The sequence below is a fragment of the Podarcis erhardii genome (assembly GCF_964252035.2).
Source record: "Podarcis erhardii genome assembly, chromosome: 8".
NCBI lineage: Eukaryota > Metazoa > Chordata > Lepidosauria > Squamata > Lacertidae > Podarcis > Podarcis erhardii.
In genome coordinates, this window is record NC_138499.1 from 92,803,274 (window position 1) to 92,831,023 (window position 27,750).

A 27,750-nucleotide genomic window follows, 5' to 3' on the forward strand; every position below is an offset into this window, starting at 1 on the left:
ACTTCAGGCAATACCAATGAGACGGAAACATGGAAGGTGCCTAAAGAATCCAGGGTGGCTATCTAAAGAACTTTTAACTGAGTTAAGATTAAAAAAGGATGTGTACAAAAAATGGAAAAGGGGGGAAACCACCAAAGAGGAATTCAAACAAATAGCCAGCACGTGTAGACACAAAGTCAGAAAAGCTAAAGCACAGAATGAACTCAGGCTTGCTAGAGAGGTTAAAAGCAACAAAAAAGGCTTTTATGGGTATGTTCGTAGCAAAAGGAAGAAGAAAGAAACAGTGGGGTCACTCAGAGGAGAAGATGGTGAAATGCAAACAGGGGACACAGAAAGGGCTGAACTCCTCAATGCCTTCTTTGCCTCAGTCTTCTCCGATAAAGAAAACAATGCCCGACCTGAAGAATTTGGAGCAAATGATTCAGCAGAGGAAACACAGCCCAGAATAACTAAGGAGATAGTACAAGAATACTTGGCTAGTTTAGATGTATTCAAGTCTCCAGGGCCAGATGAACTGCATCCAAGAGTATTAAAAGAACTGGCAGATGTGATCTCAGAACCACTGGCAGTCATCTTTGAGAATTCCTGGAGAACAGGCGAAGTCCCGGCAGACTGGAGGAGGGCAAATGTTGTCCCTATTTTCAAAAAGGGGAAAAGAGAGGACCCAAATAATTACCGCCTAGTCAGTCTGACATCAATACCAGGGAAGATTCTGGAGCAGATCATTAAGAAACAGTCAGTGAGCACCTAGAAAGGAATGCTGTGATCACCAATAGTCAGCATGGATTTCTGAAAAATAGGTCATGTCAGACTAACCTGATCTTGTTTTTTGACAGAATTACAAGCCTGGTAGACGAAGGGAACGCAGTGGATGTAGCCTACCTTGATTTCAGTAAGGCATTTGACAAGGTGCCCCATGATATTTTTGTAAAGAAGCTGGTAAAATGCGGACTTGACTATGCTACCACTCAGTGGATTTGTAACTGGCTGACTGACCGAACCCAAAGGGTGCTCATCAATGGTTTCTCTTCATCCTGGAGAAGAGTGACTAGTGAGGTGCCACAAGGTTCTGTCTTGGGCCCCGTCTTATTCAACATCTTTATCAACGACTTGGATGATGGACTCAAGGGCATCCTGATCAAATTTGCAGATGACACCAAATTGGGAGGGGTGGCTAACACCCCAGAGGACAGGATCACACTTCAAAACGACCTTGACAGATTAGAGAACTGGGCCAAAACAAACAAGATTAATTTTAACAGGGAGAAATGTAAAGTATTGCACTTGGGCAAAAAAAATGAGAGGCACAAATACAAGATGGGTGACACCTGGCTTGAGAGCAGTACATGTGAAAAGGATCTAGGAGTCTTGGTTGACCACAAACTTGACATGAGCCAACAGTGTGACGCGGCAGCTAAAAAAGCCAATGCAATTCTGGGCTGCATCAATAGGAGTATTGCATCTAGATCAAGGGAAGTAATAGTGCCACTGTATTCTGCTCTGGTCAGACCTCACCTGGAGTACTGTGTCCAGTTCTGGGCACCACAGTTCAAGAAGGACACGGACAACCTGGAACGTGTCCAGAGGAGGGCAACCAAAATGGTCAAAGGCCTGGAAACGATGCCTTATAAGGAACGGCTAAGGGAGCTGGGCATGTTTAGCCTGGAGAAGAGGAGGTTAAGGGGGTGATATGATAGCCATGTTCAAATATATAAAAGGATGTCACATAGAGGAGGGAGAAAGGTTGTTTTGTGCTGCTCCAGAGAAGCGGACACGGAGCAATGGTTCCAAACTACAAGAAAGAAGATTCCACCTAAACATTAGGAAGAACTTCCTGACAGTAAGAGCTGTTCGACAGTGGAATTTGCTGCCAAGGAGTGTGGTGGAGTCTCCTTCTTTGGAGGTCTTTAAGCAGAGGCTTGTCAGGAGTGTTCTGATGGTGTTTCCTGCTTGGCAGGGGGTTGGACTCAATGGCCCTTGTGGTCTCTTCCAACTCTAGGATTCTATGATTCTTGCATATTGATGGCCTTCTGCCTCCCGCAGCCCCAGCAGCTGCATTGAATGTGACCAGGGGTTATGCCAGGCATGGCCAAACTTGGCCCTCCAGCTGTTTTGGGACTACAGTTCCCATCATCCCTGACCACTCGTCCTGTTAGCTAGGGATGATGAGAGTTTAGTCCCAAAACAGCTGGAGGGCCAGTTTGGCCATGCCTGGGTTATGCTGTTGGCTGGTATTTCTTTTCTTTTCCTAGCAGCTGTTCATCTTTGTTCTTTGCTGACTTGATTAAACTTATTTTTTAAAAGAAATAGTGAAAGAACTATGAAGAAAATGCATATCATGTTACCACAAGTAGGCTGGCTTTTCACTTGCCATCTGTAATTTTTGTCAGTATCTTCCGTTATCTGACAGAAAATGCAATTTATTACTAATTAATATAATGCACTAATTTTTATCTTGTATCCTCCCTTAAACTCAAACCACTGAGATTAACTTTTGAGGACAGTACAGGATGATTGCAATAACTGGCACAGTTGGCTACTGCATGTGAAAGACTGAAGGAAAGGCATGTCCAATACTGAAATCCCTGGAAGCGTTTCACCTCAGTTCTCTGCTCCAAGACTCCGAGAATGACCTCGTTCTACCGTGGTCCCCTCATCCATCCTGGTCATCTATCAGATGCTGGTTTTTCATATTCCTGCCTCTTGGTTAGTGTTTCAGATTCCAGAGATGCCTTTGTGTGGGGACAGGTATAGGAGTGAGGGCCGCCTTTCACATGCTATGCCCAGCCATTGAGGGGAAAACATGGAGCGCCTTGGGCAGAACTACTGAGTTTGGCCCTGATCCTTGCACTTGTGCTGTCTAACGTGGGAGAAAATAACAGGTGACCCAGGCTTCCCTTTTCTCTTGCTGCTTACAAGCACCCAGATGCAGTCCATGTCCTTCCAGGAACAAACTATGGTGTGTTTCATTTTTTTGCCTATTGTAAACCGATGCTACCTCCTTATTATGCAGAAGGCTCAGCAACATAGTTTTCATCTGAAACTGCACAGAGTAGAAACCTCAGCTCACCTAAGTCAGTGACTGGCTGACTGCTCTCTCCTGGCTCACCTGTTTGGTCAGTACCAGAAGATGGAAGAATGAGGCAGTTTCAGGGGCGTTCTGTAGAAGCGCCTGGGGAGATGCACATTGACCAAGACTGTGGATGTATTCCATTGCTAACAAATACTCACATGGTAAGGATTGTCTGGGTTAAAGGCTGGCTGGGTGTCTTGCTCAGAAGTCCGGGTAGCGTTAGACTGCCGTCTACGCTGCTGAGCCCGCTGGGTGGTTCGTGGCCTCGTATTCACCTCTTCAGCAGCAGCGTTGAACTGATCCAGATCCAAGTTTGTCTGAGCTTGGCGTGCTTTCCGCACAGCTCCTCTCTTTCTTCTCTGCCCGACTGCAGACAGACATTGGGGTACATGACTCATTTAAATAGGTTCAGCTAAGTGCTGGTTGAAAGAACCCACTAAGCTAAAAGAGTTGAAATTCAATTACTTCTATTGTCCTGCAGTGTATGAGTTCTTTACACGGGGTGCATCACACATAACAGCTGCATCTCTAAACAACAGATCAAGTGCCTCTGCACCACTGGGGAGGCTTGAGGGGCTGCAAGTCCCGATGACAGCAGAAAAATAGTTTGTCATTTTTCTACACTAAAAAGCCCCAAATGTTGTAACCTTTCCTCATAGGGCCTATGTCACGAGACCTGTGCCTCTCAGAATAGGTGACACTGGGCTGGATAGCCGAGGGCTGTGATTCAGTATAAGCCAGTAGACTGCCTTGTAATGAGTCTGGCTCTAGGATCTCCCTAGGCCTCCCCCAGAATGAAATTAATTTGGATGGGCAAAGATGGCTTAAGTCTAGGATTTAAAGGTTAAATAAATGTTACCTTTTGGATAGGATGGCCGAAGCCAGAATATCTGTAGATCTCCACAGAGCTCTAAAATTTTGGGACTCAGAAAATTATTGTTCTTTATGGGTTGACCTGCAGCAACCCAGATTAGCGAATTTTCAGCAAATTTAGCTGGCATAATTTCACCTTCCTGTAAAAGGAGAGTAAGAAAATAAACAAATCTGCTGTTAATTTGACTGACAAAGGGCATGTGTTGCATGTGAAATTGGGTGCTAATAGTCAAGGATTCAGCAAAAAAAAGAGAACATTTTGGGTTACTTTCATTCTTTCCAATTTCAGTTCCATTTGAGATTAGCCGTTACCAGGAGCCGGTCTTATTAGGTTTAAGGGAAAGAGTGAAATTGGCTTCACTTTTAAAAAAAGACACTTTAAAACATTTTTAAAGGGTGTTTTATTGGCAGGATTATTAACTATTTAGGGATCCATGGTGCCCTCAAGTGCTTAAAAGCTATGACAACATTGTGTGTTCTGACTGCAGTAATGATGAAGTTATTCAGTCATGCAAGATTTTGGGTGCCATCATGATGCTATCACCTCCATAGTATCCTGCAGGTTAAAAAATCAATTTGCATACATCTCCGACCAAGAATCTTGCACACACTACATGGTTGTTAGTTATGTGCTTCTCTCACTCCCTGGAACAACTTGAATTACGAATTTTGTTTTTATGTCTAGAATTATGTACACTGTTTCTAGAAGACAAAAACCTCAGGACTCAGTGTTCACAAGGAGCTCCGTTCAGAACTGTGATGGAGATTAGGCTTTGCTTTGTAAATCAGTGGCAGCCCCTGCACTGCAAGCCAGCATGGATCCAGGCATATGGCAGACAGAAGCGTTAGGCTGAGATGATTCCCCCAGCCCCATGCCCAGTGCCAGGAAATCATTTCATCTGGCTATTAACCATCTCATGTGGATGAATGGGAGCTGGCCGGCAAGCGTAACCCACCTTGTGGATTAGGTACTTTTTTGCATTTCCTAAGAGGTCCAAGCTTGCCTCTCTTTCAGCAAGGGCAAGATCACCTTATAAGAATAAGATTTCAGGTGCTGAGAGATCCTGCTGGCTTGACTTCAATTCTGTGGCATGATGCTTAGATGGGGTGGCTCAGCAGGGCTGCCTCAAGTCATTTTGTTGGCACCCTCCTCTAAGGACCAGACAGAAGCCAATTGGACTAGTAGGTGGATCTTACCCCAATACAGCTGAAAGGAAAATACCATATTTTTCACTCCATAAGACGCACCTGACCATAAGACGCACCTAGTTTTTAGAGGAGTAAAACAAAAAAAATATTTCTGAATGAAACAGTGGATGTGTGATTTTTGTGGTTCATGCCAATGCAAAAATCCTGAGAATTCATGTGGATCTGTGCTTTGTAACCACGTTTTTGCGCCATTGCGGCCCCATGAAACAGTGGATGCGTGATTTTTTTGGTGCAGACTGTAGCCATGGACATGCTATGTGATCTGATGGTGAATTTGGGGTGACCCAATGCAAAAATCCTGAGGATCCATGTGGATCCGTGCTTTGTAACCACGTTTTTGCGCCATTGCGGCCCCATGAAACAGTGGATGCGTGATTTTTTTGGTGCAGACTGTAGCCATGGACATGCTATGTGATCTGATGGTGAATTTGGGGTGACCCAATGTAAAAATCCTGAGGATCCATGGGCTTTTACCTCCCCCCTCCCAGGCAGCCTCTTTTATCTCCCTCCCAATCCCTTACTGATCAGCTGCTTCCTTTCAACACTCCCTTCCCTCTTGTTTGCCTTAGTGTCTTTTCCTTAGCTGGAGCAGGTTTTTTTTTTTTTTGCTCCTTCTTTTCTTCTAATTTTTCTCCTCATTGCTTTAGTCTTCCTGTCTCCTCTCCTTGCAAGTTTGCTGTCTTTCCCTCCCCCCCCCCAGGCAGCCTCCTTTATCTCTAGTGTCCCTTATCTCGCTTCTGATTGACAAACAATCAGCTGCTGTGATGGCCTGGGAATCTGATTCAGAGGCTGAACCTGAAGAATCCTAGCCTGCACAGGAGTCCTTGCCTCCAGGGCCGGATGACCCAGGGCCGGGGCTTGAATCTGAAGGAGCAGACACCAGATGAATCCACTCTGGCTCTGGAGGTGATGGAGGACCCATTGCCTGCAGGTGCTCCTCTCCCAGCCCTGTCAGGGGAAGGTGAGGTTGCCTCTGGGTCCAGTAACCCTCCAGACTCTCCTGAGCTGCAGAGGCTCAGGGCAGAGAGGCGGAGGGAACTAAGTTCTCTCAGGAGGAGTGCTCTCCTTAAGGCCAGGAGAGGCGAATCACCTGTGGGCCAGGACCGCCCTAGGCCCCAGAGGAGATAAAGGCCAGTCAGCCCAGTCCCAGGTTGCGGGAGCAACATTGCTGGAAACCTGTTCCTGCCAGCACCCTGACCTGCTCTTCCGGAGTTCCTGACCACGCCCAGCTCCTTGCCTTGGACCCCGCTTCGCCCTTGACAGACAGCCTCCCTACCCTCGATCCAGGACCAGACTCAGACCACGGTACATGGTAAACCCCCCCCCCCGGGACCAGCACAGCTGCTTTGTTTCAACACCCACTTCCCTCTTTTTTTTTTAAAAAAAAAAAAGCATGATCTGCTTTTTGCCCCTGGGCAATTTGGCTCCAGGGACCACGCATTCGCTCCATAAGACGCACAGACATTTCCCCTTACTTTTTCTTCCCAAAAAGTAAGGGGAAATGTCTGTGTGTCTTATGGAGCAAAAAATACGGTACATTGCACAGCCCTTGAAGGCAGCAGACTAGCACAGCAGATGCAAAGCTGGCGGCATGGCAGTCGTAGCTCTGTCCCCAGCCCTCAGCACCTGCTGCCTAAGGCAGTTGCCTTCTTCAGCTGTCCCTGTGTGACTCAAGCTGTCCCAAGAAACTCTCTATTTTCAAGGAAGAACTCAGGATAAAATTAAAGACAACCAGGTGCAGGGAAAGAGGCACTTTTGCTAGCCACTCTGGTGGGTGTTCTGGGTCCCACAGTTAAGGGAAGACCTTAATGGGAGCAAACACAACCTGGTGCTGGATTATAGTAGGCCACAATTTTATTGATTACAGTGCAACAGGCTTGGCATCGCCACTGGACGATCACCCACATGAACAACTGCCACACTCTGCTGCCTTTGGACAACGGGTGTTGACCATTTGTTGAGGCTGACCATGGCATGAACTACCTCCTCAGGTCACTGGTAGGGGGCGCTGTGGTCCATCAGCCTCTGTGCTGAGCCTCTGCACAGAAATCACCGGCCTCCAAGATCCTTGAAGGGGCGGGATGAGAACTCCTGGGGCCACCAGCCGAAACACAGGGGCCAAAGGGGCAGCATACCCTCCAACATTTCTCAGATGAAAGTTGGAGGGTATGCTGGTGTTTGAAAGCACAAATGCACATGATGGGTAATTCAGTCACCCTAACGCCTTGACTCTGTTACTTTAGTGTTGCATTATGACAATTTTTGCACTTACAGCAAAAGAAAAGCACAATATTATGTCCTAAATGTTTTAGTGCACATTTCATTGTAGTAGATATTGAATATAAAATGGCCAATTAAACTAGCATTTCCAAAAACCAGAAATTGGTTTATCTCCAGTCTGAGGTAATTTGGTTTTCTGAAGTCCACGCCAACCCCGCATCTATTCAGTTATTTTTATTTCTATAAAGCTTTCACAGATTATTATTATTATTTTAAAACGGCAAAAGAAGGGGATAAAGACATTTTTTAAAAAATATCACTAGCTAGAGAGCCTAGGAGCCCGTTACAAAATCAATAATGGCATTGTGCAAACAACTTGGCTAAATAAAATTGATCTAGTGTGTGGTACTTAAAGTGATCTCAGAGGGCAATCTGAATTTTATCCTCTGCTTCCATTTTAGTGTTTCTGCAGTGCAGCTACAGAATAGCAGCTCTCTTATGTAAAAAATATTTGAATTCCTTAAAGTTTCTAGTTCAATCAGTGCCATTTTCCAACACTACTTCGAATATGAAAATGAAAAGACCTACAGGGTGCACTTCCAAATGAAGGCTTTCTTTAACTTGCACTGCAAGCTTTGGGTCAATATAATTGCTTTCACTGAACAAGACTTTTAATCAGAGCTATCATATTAGCTTAACAGTGGAACAGCAACAGAACTGGCAGGACTTCAGGGAGGAGGAAGAGGATCCTGGCAAGGGGTTCAGCTCAGAGTGGGTCACACGGGGGCAAGCTGGGGATGGGGAAGGAGAGGTTGGGATAGACAATACTCATGGGGTGACAGAGCATAATGAGGGTACAGAGGCCAGTGCACAGGAAGCTGAGCAGTGGGACCCAGAGCCAGAGAGGCCCCCGTCCCACAAACTTCTGGGTTAGCGCCATTGGCAATGGCGGCGTTCCTCTGACTGGAATTCGGGTCGTGCCGCGGCGGCGAAGATGGAGACCCTTCAGAAATCCCAGGCGGATGAAGCCTGGGAACGTGGGATTCGGCTGACACCAGGAGCGCCCCCCCTACCCACAGGGAAACCCCTTTTCGGGGGTTCCAAAGTGACGTGGGGTGAACGGCACGGTGTTTTGAATCGACCGCTATTTTTACGGAGTGAAGCCGCGTAGCCGTTGCCAGAGAGCGCTGACTTTTTCTTGTGGACAATTGGATTTCAAACAACAACCCGTGAGTAGAACGGAAATTGGATTTTTAAAGTATTTTTAAATTGGCACCGATCGGGGAAGGTCCAAACAGGAAGTCCACCTCCCCTTTCTGTAAATAAACTGAAGCAAAGAACCTGTCAACTAAGGTCGTGGAGAGTTTTATGTAAAGGATTTAAATTCTACTGATTGAAATTACCATCAGTATTTTTTTTGGGAAGCAGGGGAGCCTGCAGGAGAAGGTTAAAATTTGGGATTTGAAGTGCCACTTCCCTGAACCCGGGAGTGGTCTGTGAGAGCCCGCTGACGGTGAATAGATAAATTTGACAGCTGTCAAGTTAGCTGTCAAGATACAAAAGAAGAACTTTGTTTCTACTGTCTCTCTTTGTTACAAGCTTACGTTTAAAACGAAGGAAGGACTGTTACAATTTAACGTATGGGACTTTTGGGTCTGTGCTGGAAGGAGTGAAAAGGAACTTGAATCCCTCTAGAGGGAGCTTTGGGATATTGTCGTAAGGAGCAGCTGGGAAATTGTTTTTAAAGATAAAAGCCTTGAGAAATCAGTTTTTGACCTTGGACTGTTTAAGGATGGCGGTCGGGAAGGAAATTGAGTGTGAACTGAACAGGACATTTTATCTCTTGGGAAAGCTGCAAGACCAGATAAATGTTATGGCTACTAATGTTGTAATTTTGGGAACAAAAGTGGGTATTAGTAAAGAACTCGATAAGAACTCGGCACAGAAACCTCTTTCAACTGAACAAATTGGAAAATTTGAGAAGGAGAATCATGTTGTGATTAAAGTGAAGAAAGGGGGAGCCGTAACCCTACAGATGCAAATGGTGAACTACAATTTGATGGCAACAAGGAGAAGCAAATTTTTGGAGATGGAAGCCTGGCCTGGTCTGGAAAATGAAAGATTGGAGAGATCACCTCATGTGGAGATCAGATGACCTTTGGATTACAAATCTGAGCCAGGTGGAGGTTGGAGTTTCAGGGGCCTTTGGATTTGAAAGGAGCGTGAAACAAGATTTGGAATATCCTATAGGCCCTATTTTTAACCATGGAAGTTTGGCAGGAAGAAATATGATTACCGTTGGCTTGGAGCTTCCCCGAGATCTGGTTTTCAACACCAAAGACTATCAAAAAGACCGGCAGAGGGGACATGAAAGAGATTTAAGAGCCTCGGATTTAAGATCTCCGGGTTGATGGTTTTCCGAGATTGATGGACTTTTGCTGGGGGCCGAAACCGGGGAGGGGATCTGGTGGAAGAAAATTGGGAATTTAAAGTGTATATAATATAATTTGTTTCTTGTTTTTTTAATGAGAAATGGGAAAATCATGGAATGGAATCTTTTTTGACCTTAGGGGAAACGTCTTAAGAATAAGTACAGATATATAGGTTTGGATGAGAGTTAAGATTGGATAAAGTAAAAGTGGATGGTTATTTGGTGAAAGAAAGAATGGAAAATTATAGTATAATAAGATAAGATATAAGGATAAAAATAAGATGAAGGATTTGTTGAAATATTTATATGAATTAGAATATAAAGAGGGGAATTATAGTATGCTAAGATAAATTATTGGGATTAAAACAAAGTTGGAAGGATTTGCTGGAATATCTAATTGAATTAGAATACAAAAATGGGAGGCGTGAGGAAGTCAAGGAAATAAGTGAATGTAAGTAAGTGAGTTAAAGGTTTGACTTGTTTTTTATTTCTTTTTCTCTTTTTTGGTTTTTAGATGTGTATTGTTTTTTCGTTTTTTCATTTTTGATTGCTCTTTTTTATTCTTTTTTTTCCTGTAACCTTTAAAATCTTAATAAAAATTTATTTTAAAATATATATATATATAATTGCTTTCACTGAACAAGACTTTTAATCAGAGCTATCATATTAGCTTAACAGTGGAACTGGAAGCTGTATCCAGTCCAAACCAAATCTTTCACAGTATCATAAAATGGATCTCTGGGATAATTAAACCTAACCTCATCGTCTGAGGAATGATTCACTAAAATTTTAACCATCCCTAAGTGGTGCATCCTAAAGAAACTTCTGACTACCCAGTTCCCTCAGTGTCAGTAAACAATTCCCCCTGCAACACTTCTCTCACATGCCTTCCATGCCAAAAGCTCTCTCATTTGCTCAGTCCCTCCCCCTGCAGTTTTCCTAAAATGTGATGCCTCAGAATGGCCCTCCAAGGACATCGTTAGTGAAGGAGGCCATCTTCAGCCAGCTGGTTCTTGGCTCAACTAGGCTCATCTGAGGTCAAGTCCTCAACCCTGGCTCAGCCCAAGAAACACTTGCTTGGCTGGGGGCCCAGCTGATTGAACAGAGGCCAAAAAGAGATGTTCTGGGTGTGCGATGCAGGTGGGACCAGGGCTTGGGCTGGGGCTCAGGTGGATCCTAAGCCTGTTCAGCTTGGTCATGTAACCTGGCACAGAATTATTTTAAAGACTCTTATCCTGCTGACAGGCTTGGGCAAAGCAGCAACAGAACTGGCAGGACTTCAGGGAGGAGGAAGAGGATCCTGGCAAGGGGTTCAGCTCAGAGTGGGTCACACGGGGGCAAGCTGGGGATGGGGAAGGAGAGGTTGGGATAGACAATACTCATGGGGTGACAGAGCATAATGAGGGTACAGAGGCCAGTGCACAGGAAGCCGAGCAGTGGGACCCAGAGCCAGAGAGGCCCCCATCCCCGCAAACATGGCAGGTCCTAAGATGTAGGGAACAGCAGGCGGGACACTCCAGGAAGCAGAGGCAGGCCAAGGCCTGAAGCCTAGTTCACTAGCTGGCCAGGTAGCGAAGGAGGTCTGCAATTTCTCAGCTGGGGCAAGCAGAGAGCAGGTGAGGGTCACTTGCCTCATCAAGCCCAGATGCTGCAATCAGCAGACACAGTGTCAGAAGGCAGCAGAGGGAGCTGCTGTGTCCACTCAACTGACCATGTTGAGGGATCTCGTCTGGGATTCACCTTGGACCTTCCTGGGTTTCTACTTCGAGATTGACTGCTGAACTTGGCTTACTTGGACTGACTCCATACTGTTTCCTGATCTTTGGACTTGGCTTGTGTGGATTGGCTTCTGGAGTTGAAACTTCATCTTGGCACACTGTCTGCCAGGTAGGCCAGGGGATTAGGACACAGCAGTCCCATTCTGCAGAGCGGGCTTTGGATCTGGTGTAAATTTATATGGGCTTCCCTTATACTGACTTGCTTCACAACAGCTTCTTTTGCATAGGATCAGAGCCAGCCTGCCCACTGCCATGCGTTTCTTCTTTCAGTGTTCAAGCCATGCCATACAGACACAGTCCTGCTGCTGGCAGGGATCAGCCTGCTTCCAAGGCAAACAAACCAAGGCACGGAGGAGGAGGGGGTTCAGGCTGCCTTGTGTGCCTGCCCAGTCCTGCCTGCTCTCAGGCAGAAGCCGAGAGGAACCAAGAGAACAGCTCAAGCCCCTCCTGTGCCCCTTACATAAGTGGGGGGGGGCAGAGCTGGCTCACCCATTAGTGAGGGTGAAGCAGCTGCTTCAGGCAGCAGAAGCTCAAGAGAAAGCTCCCCACCTGCCCCACCACTTCTGCCACCTCTGGACACCATCTTGCCAAGTTTCAGCCAGAGGTGGGCATTCTGCAAGGCCTTGGTGCTTGTCTTCTCCACTCCAGCGGTGGGGAAACAAGCAGCAACACCTCATCCCAGAAGACCTCCCTCTCTCTGAAACTTGGCAAGAGGGAGGCGTTCTGGCGGCAGCAGAAGTGATGGTGGCTGGAGGGGGGGGCAGGAGGCAGCAGATTTCCGTTTTGCCTCAGGTGATGAAATGGGATGGGCCACCTCTAAGCACCAGTCCCAAGGATCCCTTGGCTGCTGCAGACTTTCACTGAGCACCTCTCCTGGAAGATGCTGCTGCTGAAGAAAGCCAGACCTGGCCTAAGTGGGGAGCAGCAGCAGCAGCAACAGAGCTTAGCCAAAAAGTGAGGAGGTGGCAAGGCTGGGCTGCACCTTAAAGAGCAGCTGAAACATCCCCAGCTGCTTTATGGGCTCCTTGGTGTTGCTGCTGCTTTCAGGAGGTTCTCTAGGGCCCCGCTCCACCTTCACACTTCCCATCACAAAGCCTTTCTCCTTCCCTTGCACTTGACAATCCTTCAAACATAGCTTTGCTGTCAGTGTAAGCATATTTTTGGTGACTACCTACCAGATCCAAAGAGATTCTCTCTTTGGTCATTGCACTGACTTCAGGGATGTGAGATTTAGCTTGGGCTTTAATGTAGCATTTTTCTCCTCCAGCAAAACGAATTCCACTTATGCCCTAGAAAAACAGACCTTGGTTATTAACATAAATGTTGAGGTGCCCACCCAACTGCTGCAAGATACAGAAGTGCTTTTAACATAAAATGCTTTGCTTCCCACTAAAAAAGACCCAAAGTTATTCACTACCAAGTAAAAAGTACAGTAATAAAATAATATTTAAAAAGATTTAACAATGCAATTATATCACTGGTACTCTCAAATGACCAGGAAACTGAAGAATTCCCAGGAACCCAAATATTGATAAGGGAGGTCTCCCTAGAGCTAGCATTCCACAAACAGTCGGCTATTTCAGAGAAGGCATTTCCTCTCAACATATGTAGAAGGGCCTCAGGGTCTGGGAAATTTCATATGGGGAACTTTAGTTACAGGCTTACTGAGTTGTATACAGTTAAAACCAGCAGCTTGAATTGGGCAAATTGACAGTTACTGCAGTCAGACCAGAACCAGTGTTATATGTTCACACATTCTTGTCCCAGTTAACATTCAAGCAGCCACATTTTCCACTAGCTGTGGTTTCCAAACCATCTTAAAAGGCAGTCCCACATAAAACACATTGCAGTAGCCTAACCTGGAGGTTATCAGAGCAAAGACAATTAAAGCTGGCTATTCCCATCTAGATAGGGCTGCAGTTGGGCTTCCAGCGCAAGCTGGTAGAATAATAGAATCATAGAATCATAGAGTTGGAAGAGACCTCAAGGGCCATCGAGTCCAACCCCCTGCCAAGCAGGAAACCCCATCAGAGCACTCCTGACATATGGTTGTCAAGCCTCTGCTTAAAGACCTCCAAAGAAGGAGACTCCACCACACTCCTTGGCAGCAAATTCCACTGTCAAACAGCTCTTACTGTCAGGAAGTTCTTCCTAATGTTTAGGTGGAATCTTCTTTCTTGTAGTTTGGATCCATTGCTCCGTGTCCGCTTCTCTGGAGCAGCAGAGAACAACCTTTCTCCCTCCTCTATGTGACATCCTTTTATATATTTGAACATGGCTATCATATCACCCCTTAACCTCCTCTTCTCCAGGCTAAACATGCCCAGCTCCCTCAGCCATTCCTCATAAGGCATCATTTCCAGGCCTTTGACCATTTTGGTTGCCCTCCTCTGGACACGTTCCAGTTTGTCAGTGTCCTTCTTGAACTGTGGTGCCCTCAGTGCCACTAAGGCCACTTGTGTCTCCAGTGACAGGACTGGATCCGGGAGTAGCTCCAAGCTGTGAACCTGCTTCTTCCAAGGGAGTGTAACCCCATCCAGAACTAATCTTGCTCATCTGGGCACAGGAACCACCCCCTCGAAATGTCTTAAGTCTAGGCTGGATTGAGCATCCGTTTGTTGGTTCTCATCCAGTCCATTAGCAAGGTCAGGCACTGTTCCAGCGCAGCAGTGCCCTGTTCTCCCTGCTCACAGTCTTCACAGAAGGATTCCATGGTCAGTGGTATCATAGGCCATTGAGAGGCCAAGGAGAATAATCAGAGATGCTTTTACATTCCCCCCTTCAGCATATTTGATGAACTGCTCAGAGGTTCTATTCACAATCAAGTGGTATGTAATTTTTGTTAAATGATTTTTAAAAATTCTGCACATGGCAGCCAAGGTGGTCTCAGTAAAAAAACTAGGCTTGGACCCCAACTGAAATAAACACTGAGCCTAATAAATAATTTCCATGTTCTCTTCTTCCCCCGCCCGCTGCTGCCTTGGTGCTTTCACTCCAAATGCATACTGAGGGGAGCGTGACTGGCTTGCCAGCCCTGGGAGCCAAGCTGAGAGGGTGCCGCAAGAATGACTTAGAATGGAAGGCAAGAGGTGGAGAGGTGTGTGTGTCAAATTTTGGCATCATACAGGGCACTGCTGAAATTTGAAAGCCCAAAGTTCACCATTCCTTCTTGGGATACGCCCCCCCCCAAAAAAACCTTCAGCCAACCATACTTACAATCTGAAAATCATGAACTTCAATAGCCTCTTCCTCACCACTTCCAGTTTTAAAGGTTTCCAGGTTGTTCCCAGCATCTATTTCCATTGACACCTCTTGTGCCTTCCCGTTAATACTCATCATGTAATGGACATTGTAGACCTGGGATTGAAAAAGGGGGAAAAGATGATTACTTTGGTAGAAACCTATCTAACTAGATCTGGTATCAAAGACTACAGGTTAGACGTTCTATAAGATCTCAGCATCCATGCTAATGCTGGCATACCTAGGATGGCTCTCAAAATGTTATCGTCCCAAAACTCATGGTGGGTCAAATCCTCACTTGCTATTCTTATCTGCACTGAGAGATGGTGATTTGAATGTGAAGGGGTTTTCTTTGGCTTCATTGTCATGGTCAGATCCTGGTGAGGTTTAGATAGCCAGTTACCATTTCATCTGCGAGAAAGATCACTCTGCCTGCTTTCGGGCCATTAGAATGGTTCACCCCTAGATGCTGATGAAATCCAAGGGCCAAGAAGTTTCCAGGAGGCAAGGCAGGCCCTCTTGTTGAAGTCTTAATCATGCTATGGTATATGCAGATTACTACCAACTTCTATGACCTTAAAATGTTTTCCAGAGTTAAGAAAGGCAATGCTCAGTTACAGTAAAGCTAAAAAAGTTAAATTCAAGGCTGACAGAAACCTTCTATGGTCCTTGATACCCAGTTGCATGTAAGTGATGTCTTGGTGCACCCTCTGGGATCTTTTATGACTTGGGCACTTGCCCAAGGTTTAGGGCAAAGGCTTAGGGTTGCGGGAAACCATTATGGAAACCTCTTCCTCGCACGAGGATTGCCTTCTCCAACCTGGTATCCTCCAGGTGTTTTGGACTAAAACTCCCAATATTGGGAGTGAAGGCAGCTGTAGTCCTAAATATCTACAAGGCATGATATTGGGGAAGGCTGTCCATGTGCAAGTAAAAGGCTCCATCCACCCCATAATGGTTTTCTGCAATGTGGCACAAAATTATATTTTGTGACTGATGCCCAGGAAGCAGTCTCAAAACTGCAATTCTCAACATTCGAAGTGTGCAAACTGTCCAAGAAGATTGGTACTCCCTGATACTGGGCTGCATCTTCTTAAAAAAAACCCCATCTTTGGACCCGGCCAAAATGGCCAACTATCGCCCAGTTTCAAATCTTCCATTCTTGGGCAAGGTGATTGAGTGGGTGGTTGCTGAACAACTATAGGCTTGCCTGGAGGATGCGGACCATTTGGATCCTTACCATGGGACTGAAACTGCCTTGGTCACTCTGGTCGGTGATCTCTGGTGGGCTAGGGACAAAGGTGAATGCTGTTTCCTAGTTCTGCTGGATCTCTCAGCGGACTTTGATACCACTGACCATGACATCCTTCTGGACCGTCTAGAGGGGCTGGGAGCTGGGGGAACTGTTATACAGTGGTCCCGCTCCTTCCTCCTGGGCCGTGTCCAGAAAGTGGTGGTGGAGGATGAGTGTTCAGACCCCTGGGATCTCACTTCTGGGGTGCCTCAGGGTTCTGTCCTCTCCCCCATGCTTTTTAACATCTATATGAAGCTTCTGGGAGAGATCATCAGGGGGGTTGGGCTGGGTGTTCCTCAGTATGTGGATGATACCCAGCTCTAACTCTCCTTTAAATCAAAACCAGTGAAGACAGTGAAGGTCCTGTGTGAGTGTCTGGAGACGATTGGAGGATGGATGGTGGCTAAGAAATTGAGGCTGAATCCTGACAAGACAGAAATACTGTTTTTGTGGGACAGGGGATGGGCAGGTGTGGAGGACTCCTTGGTCCTGAATGGGGTAACTGTGCCCCTGAAGGACCAGGTGCGTAGCCTGGGAGTCATTTTGGACTCACAGTTGTCCATGGAGGTGCAGGTCAATTCTGTTTCCAGGGCAGCTGTCTCCCAGCTCCATCTGGTATGCAGGCTGAGACCCTATCTGCCAGTGGACTGTCTCACCAGAGTGGTGCATGCTCTAGTTATCTCCCGCTTGGACTACTGCAATATGCTCTATGTGAGGCTACTTTTGAAGGTGACCCAGAAACTACAACTAATCCAGAATGCGGTAGCTAGACTGGTGACTGGGAGCAGTCGCAGAGACCACATAACACCCGTCCTGAAAGACCTGCATTGGCTCCCAGTACATTTCCGAGCACAATTCAAAGTGTTGGTGCTGACCTTTAAAGCCCTAAACGGCCTCGGCCTAGTATACCTGAAGGAGCGTCTCCACCCCCATCGTTCAACCCAGACACTGAGGTCCAGTGCCGAGGGCCTTCTGGTGGTTCCCTCACTGCAAAAAGTGAGGTTAGAGGGAACCAGGCAGAGGGCCTTCTCGGTAGTGGCACCTGCCCTGTGGAACGCCCACCCATCATATGTCAAGGAAATAAACAACTATCTGACTTTTAGAAGACATCTGAAGGCAGCCCTGTTTAGGGAAGTTTTTAATGTTTGATGTTTTATTGTGTTTTTAACATTCTGTTGGAAGCCGCCCAGAGTGGCTGGGGAGGCCCGGCCGAATGGGCGGTGTATAAGTAATAAACTACTTCTACTACTACTACTACTACCACTATTATTAATCTAACCTCTACAGCCAGAAGAATAACCCCCCAACCCACATGCCAAGTTTGAGGGGAAATGTTGTTTAAAAGAACTCCTTCTGGGACTCTGTTTCAGTTTTAGTGCTTTTAAAACATTAACTGATAAGAAAGGGTTAAAGCAGCACATCTAAATAGCAAAGTTTGCCATTATGAACATGGCACAAAGCCAATGCAATTCTGGGCTGCATCAATAGAAGTATAGCATCTAGAGCAAGGGAAGTAATAGTGCCACTGTATTCTGCTCTGGTCAGACCTCACCTGGAGTACTGTGTCCAGTTCTGGGCACCACAGTTCAAGAAGGACACGGACAAACTGGAACGTGTCCAGAGGAGGGCAACCAAAATGGTCAAAGGCCTGGAAACGATGCCTTATGAGGAACGGCTAAGGGAGCTGGGCATGTTTAGCCTGGAGAAGAGGAGGTTAAGGGGTGATATGATAGCCATGTTCAAATATATAAAAGGATGTCACATAGAGGAGGGAGAAAGGTTGTTTTCTGCTGCTCCAGAGAAGCGGACACGGAGCAATTCTATGATTCTATTTAAATGTCAGGATATATGTGTGGGTGGGATTGCTGCCTGGGCTCTTTTTTTTTTTTAAGAATAATTTTTTATTAACCAACCAATCACATCAAATCAAACCAAATTACATAAATTCCAAATACACAGCCGAATTTTAAATTTTTGTTGGGGGTACCCATATTTCAAGTTCCGAAGGGGATCCAATCAACTTCTTGCTTCTTACTGCTGTTTTAATGTCCACAAATCTAACCTTATGATGTTCACAGTACTATCCAGTCCTTTCTTATTGTTTTTCCACATCTCTTGTTATTATTTTCATATATTTTTCCTCTCTCTTTGTGACCTCTGATAGTCTCTGCAAGCTGGTTAGAACAGTTTGTAATCCTGCGTGGATTTTTTTTTTTTTTATCCAGTAGCCATATCCAGACGTTTTCCATATAACATCACTTCCATACATCAAAACAGTCTTAGCGTCATTAATCTTCACCAATCTGCCTCCTTTCTCAAAACCTCTGAGGAGATTCACTAGGAATGCAGTCTAAAAACAAGTCCGTTTTTCCTCCCGGCTATAAATCCTTTGGCAAGATGGCGACTCCGAATTAATTGCTGCGCCATTCCCAAAAGCTCTTATTGCTTCTCGATCTCCATAAAGCATACTTTTGGTTAAAGTTTATCTCCACACAGACCTTAATCATCCTGCTTGGGTCAGTTCAACTGACGATTCTAATGAGGTGGGGTTCTTGTAAATCACATAGAAGGAAAGTAAAAAAGGTCCCCCCCCCATTCAGTCCCGTTGTCAACATACCCAGCCTTTGGTGTATCTTCATCGTAAAATATTCCTGTTTCTCCAACCCGTCTTCGTCTTTCGCAGAGGTCACTTAAATTAGCAGACTTCACTCCCCTTCTTCACTTGAAATATGTGCATTTGCTTCTTTTGTAATTAATTGTTCCAAATTGCTGCAGCTAGTGCACAGTCAGAGACAGCGTCCAGGAGAGCCGAGGTCCACACGGGGGCATTCTACCTAGGGCCCTCACCCCCTTCTTTCGAATTAGGGGGTAATTTATGGGCACAGCAGGCAAGGGCAGTGTTCCCCATTTCCTTGGGGCAACAAGGGAGGCTGCCTACTCCCATAACAGCCTCTTAGTTACCCCGTGTGGGTCGGAGAGATGGTATTGTCGGCCATCTTCCAATGCGCCCCTTAGTGGCCCCCCGCTGCCTGGGCTCTTTTGGGAGGAAGGATGGGATATAAATTCAATGAAATAAAAAAATTGGCACCTGTGAGTGACAAGCTGCTGGGTGCTAGATTTCAAAAATGTTTCATAGAATCATAGAATCATAGAGTTGGAAGAGACCTCAAGGGCCATCGAGTCCAACCCCCTGCCAAGCAGGAAACACCATCAGAGCACTCCTGACATATGGTTGTCAAGCCTCTGCTTAAAGACCTCCAAAGAAAGAGACTCCACCACACTCCTTGGCAGCAAATTCCACTGTCGAACAGCTCTTACTGTCAGGAAGTTCTTCCTAATGTTTAGGTGGAATCTTCTTTCTTGTAGTTTGGAACCATTGCTCCATGTCCACTTCTCTGGAGCAGCAGAGAACAACCTTTCTCCCTCCTCTATGTGACATCCTTTTATATATTTGAACATGGCTATCATATCACCCCTTAACCTCCTCTTCTCCAGGCTAAACATGCCCAGCTCCCTTAGCCATTCCTCATAAGGCATCGTTTCCAGGCCTTTGACCATTTTGGTTGCCCTCCTCTGGACACATTCCAGGTTGTCAGTGTCCTTCTTGAACTGTGGTGCCCAGAACTGGACACAGTTCTTTTGCCATTTCATCCAGTTAGCCACGTGGGATAAATCAGCCTCATACAACCAACATGTTTAGCTGTATTCTTGCATGAAGGGGTTAAGACCATAGAGTAAGCTGTCCTTCCAGGCTTAGCTAGGTCATTCCCCCTCACCTTGGGAAGAAGGACTACCAAACACTTTGCTCTCTTTCTCCCATCATGTGAAACCTACCAGTAAGGAGGTCAAAGCTGGATGCTCCAAGCTTAGGCTGTGTGGCTTAAGCAAGCCTTCTTTGTGTTTCTATACATATTTAGAAATTCACAACTTTGGAACTTAAGCTAAAGTTCCTGTATTTTCTTGATGCTGCATGGACCTCTGAAGAGTTGTAAGTAAACCATTTTAACTTACCAAATGTATGGTCTCTTCGTTTGCTAAGGGAAGTGGGGAACATGGGAGGTGGGCAACTTAGAAGGGGACGTTTTAAAGTTTTAACAGCCCATATTTCCACATATGGACCATAAAGAAGGCTGATCGCTGAAGAATTGATGCTTTTGAAATATGGTGCTGGAGGAGAGTCCCATGGACTGCAAGAAGATCAAACCTCTCCATTCTTAAGGAAATCAGCCCTGAATGCTCACTGGAAGGACAGATCCTGAAGCTGAGGCTCCAATACTTTGGCCACCTCATGAGAAGAGAAGACTCCCTGGAAAAGACCCTGATGTTGGGAAAGATGGAGGGCACAAGGAGAAGGGGACAACAGAGGATGAGATGGTTGGATAGTGTTCTTGAAGCTACCAGCATGAGTTTGACCAAACTGCAGGAGGCAGTGGAAGACAGAAGTGCCTGGCGTGCTCTGGTCCATGGGGTCACGAAGAGTCGGACACGACTAAACGACTAAACAACAACAACAACATTTCCACACTTTACTTGGCTGCATATTTTCCAATTTTAAATCTCTGCTGGGGCTCACTTACCAAAAAGTATTTTTCCCAAACTTGGATCAAGGCATACAAGAAATTCTATTATACCTAGTATTTTTCTTTTAACCAAAATATACAAAATTAAAGTCAACAATCCATACATTTCTAGAGATCCTACCTACTTTCATGTGGAAAGCCAGGCCTAGAATGGAGAAAGGGGACCCTGTGAGGAATTGTGAGCAATTGTGCTTGGATTGTATCTGCTGCATGCAGATATATTATTTATTTTATTCCTAGTAGCACCTTCTATCCTGCTATGGCTGTAAAAGAGCAGCAGAGAAGAAATCTCCATGCCAGAATGAGAGGAAATAAAATATCTGAAGACCTTGGCAAACTCTCAAGAAGAAATGCTAAGGCAGTTTGTGTTTCTTATTGAAACTTTGCTGGCTGAATTGTAAATGAAACCTGACAGAATAAAGGACGTCTCTGTGTTCAAAACGGAAACATTTGGATCTGGAGTTTTAAAACTGCAGCTTCGTCTACAACACATTGCTGTAGACTAATAATTAAAGCACAAGATCTGCCTTATATGCCACAGAAACTCTTGTTGAATTCTGTTGTGAATTAGAGGCACACTAAATAAGGCTCAAAGGATGCGGGTGGTGCTGTGGTCTAAACTACTGAGCCTCTTGGGCTTGCTGATCAGAAGGTTGGTGGTTCGAATCCCCATGACGGGGTGAGCTACTGCTGCTCCATCCAAGCTTCTGCCAACCTAGAAGTACGAAAGCACATCAAAGTTCAAGTAGATAAATAGGTACCACTCTGGTGGGAAGGTAAACGGCTTTTTCATGCACTGCATTGGCTTCGGTGTTTTGTTGCGCCACATGACCCAGAAAACTGTCTGCGGACAAATGCTGGCTCCCTCGGCCTATAAAGTGAGATGAGCACCGCAACCCCAGAGTCGTCTGCAACTGGACTGAACTGTCAGGAGTCCTTTGCCTTTAAATAAGGCTCCCTAGAAGACACACTAAAGAAGCCACCCAGTGCAACACATTTGCCACAGCTACCAGATGGTGACAATAGACCCAAGTGTTCCATTCGGCCTACCCTCCATAGCAGCCCTGGGGGCTTTGGCCCCCACAATAAAATATTTGAGGGGGCTGAGTCCCCCAAAGTTTATGAGAATTCCATTCAAATGGTGTGCATGCACTGTGTCATGTGACTGATTCTGCAGGGCTTACATGGGCCCCCACAATATTTTTTCATTCAAGTTGGCACCCCTGCTACCCCCTGATTATCAACAAGTTTATTCACTTGAAGAATGAAGGATAACAGACAATTTCCAGTGCAGGGTCTGGTTCCACAACTGCTGCTTGTTTTGCATTTTCTTCACACATCAAAAGGTACCAGCATCACATTTTGTAGTTCAGCTTTATGGATCCTGGCCCCTGAAATGGATCCTGGAAGCACACAGAGTACAGTCCAAGACCTGGCCTTGTTTAAAATACCAGGGGTCTCCTGCACACAGTCCTTATTTCCAGGAATGGTTTGGGGCACTGTGAGGAGAGCAGCTTAGGGGTCTGCTGGTAGCTTCAGAAACTGTTGGTGAATATGGTTAACTTTCATTCATGGCCCAGTCAGATGTAGCCCTGAGCCCAATGTATCTGATCCAAACAAAATCCAAACAAATCCCTCACTTCTCACCTCTTTGTCAGTCACCTTCCAATAGTAAAAGGCTCCCATGGCCCCAAAGAGTAGGAGGATGGCTCCACCAATAAGCACCATGGCTCCAATCCTGAGCAGCCGCCTTGTACTGGAGGGTTTTGCCATCACAGCTGAGTATGCCTGCAGCAGGGTGGGAAGCAAAGTGACTTGAATCAGAGAGGCAGAGGCCATTTGGAGGATGAGCGGCTGATCTGCAGTGAAGCCACAGAGGTTCACACGGGGCACACAAAGTCTTTGCTCAGAAACTGAGTGAGGAACAATTCCATTCAACCCTCTTAAAAATTACAACAAAAGTACCAAGCAGTCAAGGAAGGGGGTATTTTGAATTTGGGGTGTGCACATGCATGTCTACACAAGACTGAGAGAAAAGAAAGAGAGCAGAGGCTCACATCCAGGAGGATAGGGAGAGATCAAAGGCTTGTCCACAGTGGAGCAAAATGTGGATTCGTGCCTGCCTGTCCATTAGTGGGGAAGGGGTTTGGGTTCAATTCTGGCCATTTCAGAACTTCCTAAGGTTGAAAAACTCCTCATTTAGAGGGGGAAAGTCCAGGACAACATTGGGATGTGGAGGACATCATGTGGACACCCCTACATTAATGGGGAGACAGGCAGGTGCAAACCTACCTATTGTCCAGATTTCCACCTACCAGCCCTCCTGTAAGGGAAATGCTCCACTTCCAAACATCTTAATATAAGAAATGAGATACTTGTGCACCCCCCCCCCAGAGTAAACCCCAAACACTTGCCAGGATGGCAACTTCTCGTGTGCACTGGCCTTTCTGCTTCCAAGTAGAGATGACAAGTCAATACAGTGGTATCTCGGGCTACAGATGCTTCAGGTTACAGACTCTGCTAACCCAGCAATAGTACCTCGGGTTAAGAACTTTGCTTCAGGATGAGACAGAAATCGCACGGTGGCGTAGCGGCCGTTACCACTTTACCATTAGCTAAAGTAGTACCTCAGGTTAAGAACAGTTTCAGGTTAAGAACGGACCTCCAGAACAAATTACCTGAGGTACTACTGTATGCCAAGGGAAAAGAGGCACTGGCGTGTTCTGGGGTTTGCCACGATGGGCTGAAATTCAAGTACCATGTATTTCATGCCTCAAATATCTGATTCAAATCCCACCTCAGCTGTGAATTTACGACATGGCCTTGGGACAGACCCTCCATTCTTTCTAGGCAATCTGTTGTGCAGTACAATCTTGAGCATATTAATCTGGAAGTAGCAGCTTCACAAAGGGGCAACTGTGTGTTGGGGGGAGGGTGTGGGGGGGCGGGGAGAGAGACAAGCAGCACCTTCTGTTACAATATTTGAAGAAGTACCAAATCCTGTCTCAGGCAGCCATTTTTCCTGGTAGCCTGTTTCCTTCCTAAAGAGCTACTGACTAAAGAGCTATATGTCTATGCTCAGGTATGCAGGGAAATGGGCTCCTTCCATGGCACAGACCCTTCCTGACTGTTGAGGTGGTTCTGTGGAATGTTGGCTGCCTGAATGTCACAGGCACCTGGCACAGATTGTTTGTAACATGTCAGCTTGGACTTCTGTGATGCTCTCTTGTGGGACTGCCATGGAAGATGGCTCTGGCTGCAACACTGGGTGAAGAAGCAGCATGTAAAGCAGGGGGTCATTGGCAGACCATGGAGTGGAGCTTCACCCCACTGCTGTGGGAACATCTATCCTTCCAGAGTTGTACTGGCTGCCTACTCACTATGGGTCTCAGTTCAAGGTTTTGCCAATGCCCTGATGCACTTTGCACAGTGACACTTTGCAAAATGAGGCCTCTGGAAGGCAATTAAAGATCCATCTTTTTCATGTGGGCATTTCATGGAGGACTTAGGTTAGATTTGGCTCCTTTTAGTCCTTTGCTGAACTGCTTGATTGCATGGGTTTTCTAAATGTGTTTTTGTGTGCTGCTCTCAGATGCTTCTGGATAAGGGATAGTATAAAAATAATAAATAGAGAAATGATTCACAATGCTCAAGAAAACTAAGTTCTGAATAGATCCCTTGCTAGATCAGACCCTGTTCCAGGTTTTCCAGCACCTTGACCCAAATCAGCTTTTCCAATGTGTTCTTTTCTTTTCTGCTAGTGGCTGCTGGTTCCCCACACCCCTGTGCTTTGATCCTGATGTCCAGCTGAAGGTCCATGGGGCCATGGGGGTAGGGGGAGAGATCTGAATCCCAAAGGGTGGAATGTAGGTGCAACACCATCATTTGGGAGGTGTGCGTGTGGGTCCTGGGAATGCTGTGAATTAGTGAATCACCCTTCTGTCTGGATCTTGTATTTTGATGCTGGTGGGCCTCTGGGCACAGACCCAAGTTAACTAGCTTGCTATAGTATTTGGAGCAGAGGTCCTAGCTGTGTCAGAGAGGTTCCAACTAAAACCAGACTTTCTTCTGCCTGGCCAGTTGCCCAATCAGCCAACTGCAAAGCCATAAAAAGATGTGTGAGTCAGGTATTTTTTCTGATTTGCATTGGTCTTTATTTTTTTTTGGGGGGGGAGTGGGAACCTGCCCTCTGCATATGCTCACTTTGAGGCGCTCTGCACATGCTGGGGGTGGGGGGCAGGCCAAAAGTACCTTAGCCGAGGTACTTTGCACAAGAACTGCAGAGCACACACATCACGCGCCTCTCTCCAAGATGTCTCAAGCCACACGCGTGAGGGGGGGTGCCTGGAATGGAGTGCCAAAATGGAGGGGGGGGGGACGTAGAAAGAGGAAGAAGAAGTGAATAGGGTTCCTGAGTGAGTGATCCTCCTTCCCTTTTCCCCAAGAAGCAGAAGAAGGGACCCCCTGTCTGTTTTTGCCATTGTGTGAGTCTTCTGAGGAAAGATCCCCAGCTCCTTTGCGAGGGGAGGGAGAGAACAGTTGGCTTTCTCTTTCTGGGAAAGAAAGTATCGTCCCGTCCCCCGTCCCCTGCATTATTTGTGAGTCCGAAGCAATTCCCCCAGATCCCTCCGAAATCGTTAGACAGAGCTCCATCTGTAAGGTAGAAGTAGGACTTTTTTGCAAAACAAAAAAGTTTCCGCCAGCAAAGGGGGGCAGAAAAGTGGCTGGGAAAAGGGGAGCGGGGGCAGCTCGGGGTGCTGCGGGCCGTACTCACGGGGGGCATCGGGGCGGGCTCCCCGTCCTCCGGCTTGGCCAGTGCGATGGGCACCTTCTCCAGCCTCTCGGCCATCCTTTCCTTGGAACGTCGGCTGCCAGCTCCGTCTCGGGCGGCTCTGCCTGCGGCTCCTGCGGGAGCCTAGACAGCACCGACGCGCAGGGAGGCGGCGCATCGGGCAAGGCGGGCGCGCGGCGGAGGAGCCGGAGGGGGGGGGAGTTTCCAGAGGGTAGAAAAGGTGCGCTTGGGGTGTTTTTGGTTTCTAAACTCAACTTAAAAAAAAACAAAAACCTCTCCAGCCTGTTGAATCCAGCTGTGCCACACGCAAATGCCTGGTCTCATAAGCAAGAGCTGTGAAACTTTCCGAAAAAGAATAACGTGCGCCATTGTTCCAAAACTGTGTCGAGGGAGGTACGGTAGGGGGCTCCGCTGCAATTCCCAGGAAAAAAAAGCAGGAGGAGGGCGGGGGGTTATCAAAACACCCGGAGCCTTGCTCTTTAATTGGCCAGGAGAAAGGAACTCTGTCTATGCTCAGAAGCACTCTTCTATATTTGGCAGATTTTTAGATAAGTTGCATAACACTGTGCAGAATGCGAAAAAGCTCTTCTAAATAGGTGCAGTTGAAGATGGAGAGGTGGAGGCCATGATATTCTGGCTTGGGGGACTTTGTCAAAATAGTAAAATGTGGGTTGAACAGGGCAACTGTTAGGTGGAATTGTTACTCATTGACTGACAGAACCCAAAGCATGTTCATTAATGGTTCCTCGTCATCCTGGAAAAAAGTGACAAGTGACAGGGTTCTCTTTGTCCTGGGCCCATTGTTGTTTAACATCTTTATAAATGATTTGGATGAAGGAATTGAGGGGATGCTCATCAAATGTGCAGATGACACCAAACTGTGAGGGGTAGCTATTTCCATAGAAGACAGAATCAGAATTCAAAATGACCTTAACAGTTTGGAGAACTGGGCCCAAACTAACAGAATGAATTTCAGTAAGGACAAATGTAAGGTTCTGCACTTAGGCAGGAAGAACCAGATGCGCAAATATAGGATGGGGGACACCTGGCTTACTAGCAGTACATGTGAAAAGGATCTAGGGGTCTTGGTGGACCACAAGCTTAACATGAGTCAACAGTGTGATGCAGCAGCAAAAAACAAAAAAACAAAACCCTAATGCTATTCTATTCATTGGGGGATCCACAAAGCCATTGGGGCTTTCCAACAGAGCAAAGCAGGGACCTCTCCCACAACAGTCTCCCCCATCACTTCTGCTCTGCTAACAGAGACTGTCAGAAAGGGAACTCCTTGCAACCCTCTCTGCTTCCCCAGCCCTCTCCATCAGGGTTGGGACTGTGCTCTCAGGTTGCCTCTGTTGCAAGGCAGGGAATTCTTCTGGAGTCAGGAAAATGGCAGAGCATGTGTGTGTGAAGTAATTCTTCCAAGCCCCAGAAGACTAAGAGAGAGGTGATATTTTAATAGGAGTAGAGACAGTTTCAACACTGCACCTCAGGTAAGGAAGTTGCCTCGTGTGGCTTTGAAATGTTCCCATGGATTGTCATTAATATTTTGATATCTTAGTCTGAATTTTAACTGTTGACATGTTGTAGACTGTTTATGGCTTTTTGTATCGTGTAATATTTTTCAACACCTATGAAAAGACACATAAATAAAATTGATGGTAACATTCATAGCTTTTTTGCTGCTCTGTAAGCATGCATTTTTCTCTCCTGGGGTGAGCAAGAGCATTCAAGAGGATCAGTGCAGCTCTGGAATCCCCACCACACCTTCCTTCCAAAACCCAGAGCGTTTTTGCAATCTTTTAAAACTCTCTCTCTCTCTCTCTATATATATATATATAGAGAGAGAGAGAGAGAGAGAAATTGTGAACATACTGGTGCCTTTAGAGAATTCTGGGCCTGTAGAACATGTGGTGTCAGTGTAGTATAAAAAAAGGTAAAGGATCCCTGACAGTTAAGTCCAGTCGTGAACGACTCTGGGGTTGCGGTGCTCATCTTGCTTTACTGGCCGAGGGAGCCAACATTTATCCGCAGACAGTTTTTCTGGGTCATGTGGCCAGCAAGACTAAGTTAAGGTTACCAGATTTTTTTCAATGAATCTGGGGACACTTTAATTAAGTATATAAATAAATACTACATGTTCGGGACGTTGATGCTGCAGCAATGGCGGTGGCAAAAGGGCGGCTACTACCTTGACCTCAACCGCCACATTTCCCCTTCCTCCGAGGCTTCTATCTCCTTTCTCCATGAGCCTGGGCAG

At 46.3% G+C, this 27,750-nt stretch overlaps 1 protein-coding gene across 1 annotated transcript in view; it reads right to left on the minus strand.

Annotated features, from left to right (window-relative positions):
• CNMD (chondromodulin) overlaps window positions 1-25,634 on the minus strand; it is a 28,026-nt gene extending 2,392 nt beyond the window's left edge. The window contains exons 1-6 of the mRNA XM_081872855.1: window positions 25,473-25,634; window positions 22,346-22,486; window positions 14,801-14,941; window positions 12,760-12,873; window positions 3,933-4,086; window positions 3,232-3,440 (exon numbers count right to left, since the gene is read on the minus strand). Coding sequence (XP_081728981.1) covers window positions 3,232-3,440; window positions 3,933-4,086; window positions 12,760-12,873; window positions 14,801-14,941; window positions 22,346-22,486; window positions 25,473-25,547 — 834 coding nt within the window. The 5' untranslated portion in view covers window positions 25,548-25,634. The remainder of the gene's footprint in view (window positions 1-3,231; window positions 3,441-3,932; window positions 4,087-12,759; window positions 12,874-14,800; window positions 14,942-22,345; window positions 22,487-25,472) is intronic.
• Window positions 25,635-27,750: the final 2,116 nt, after the last annotated feature.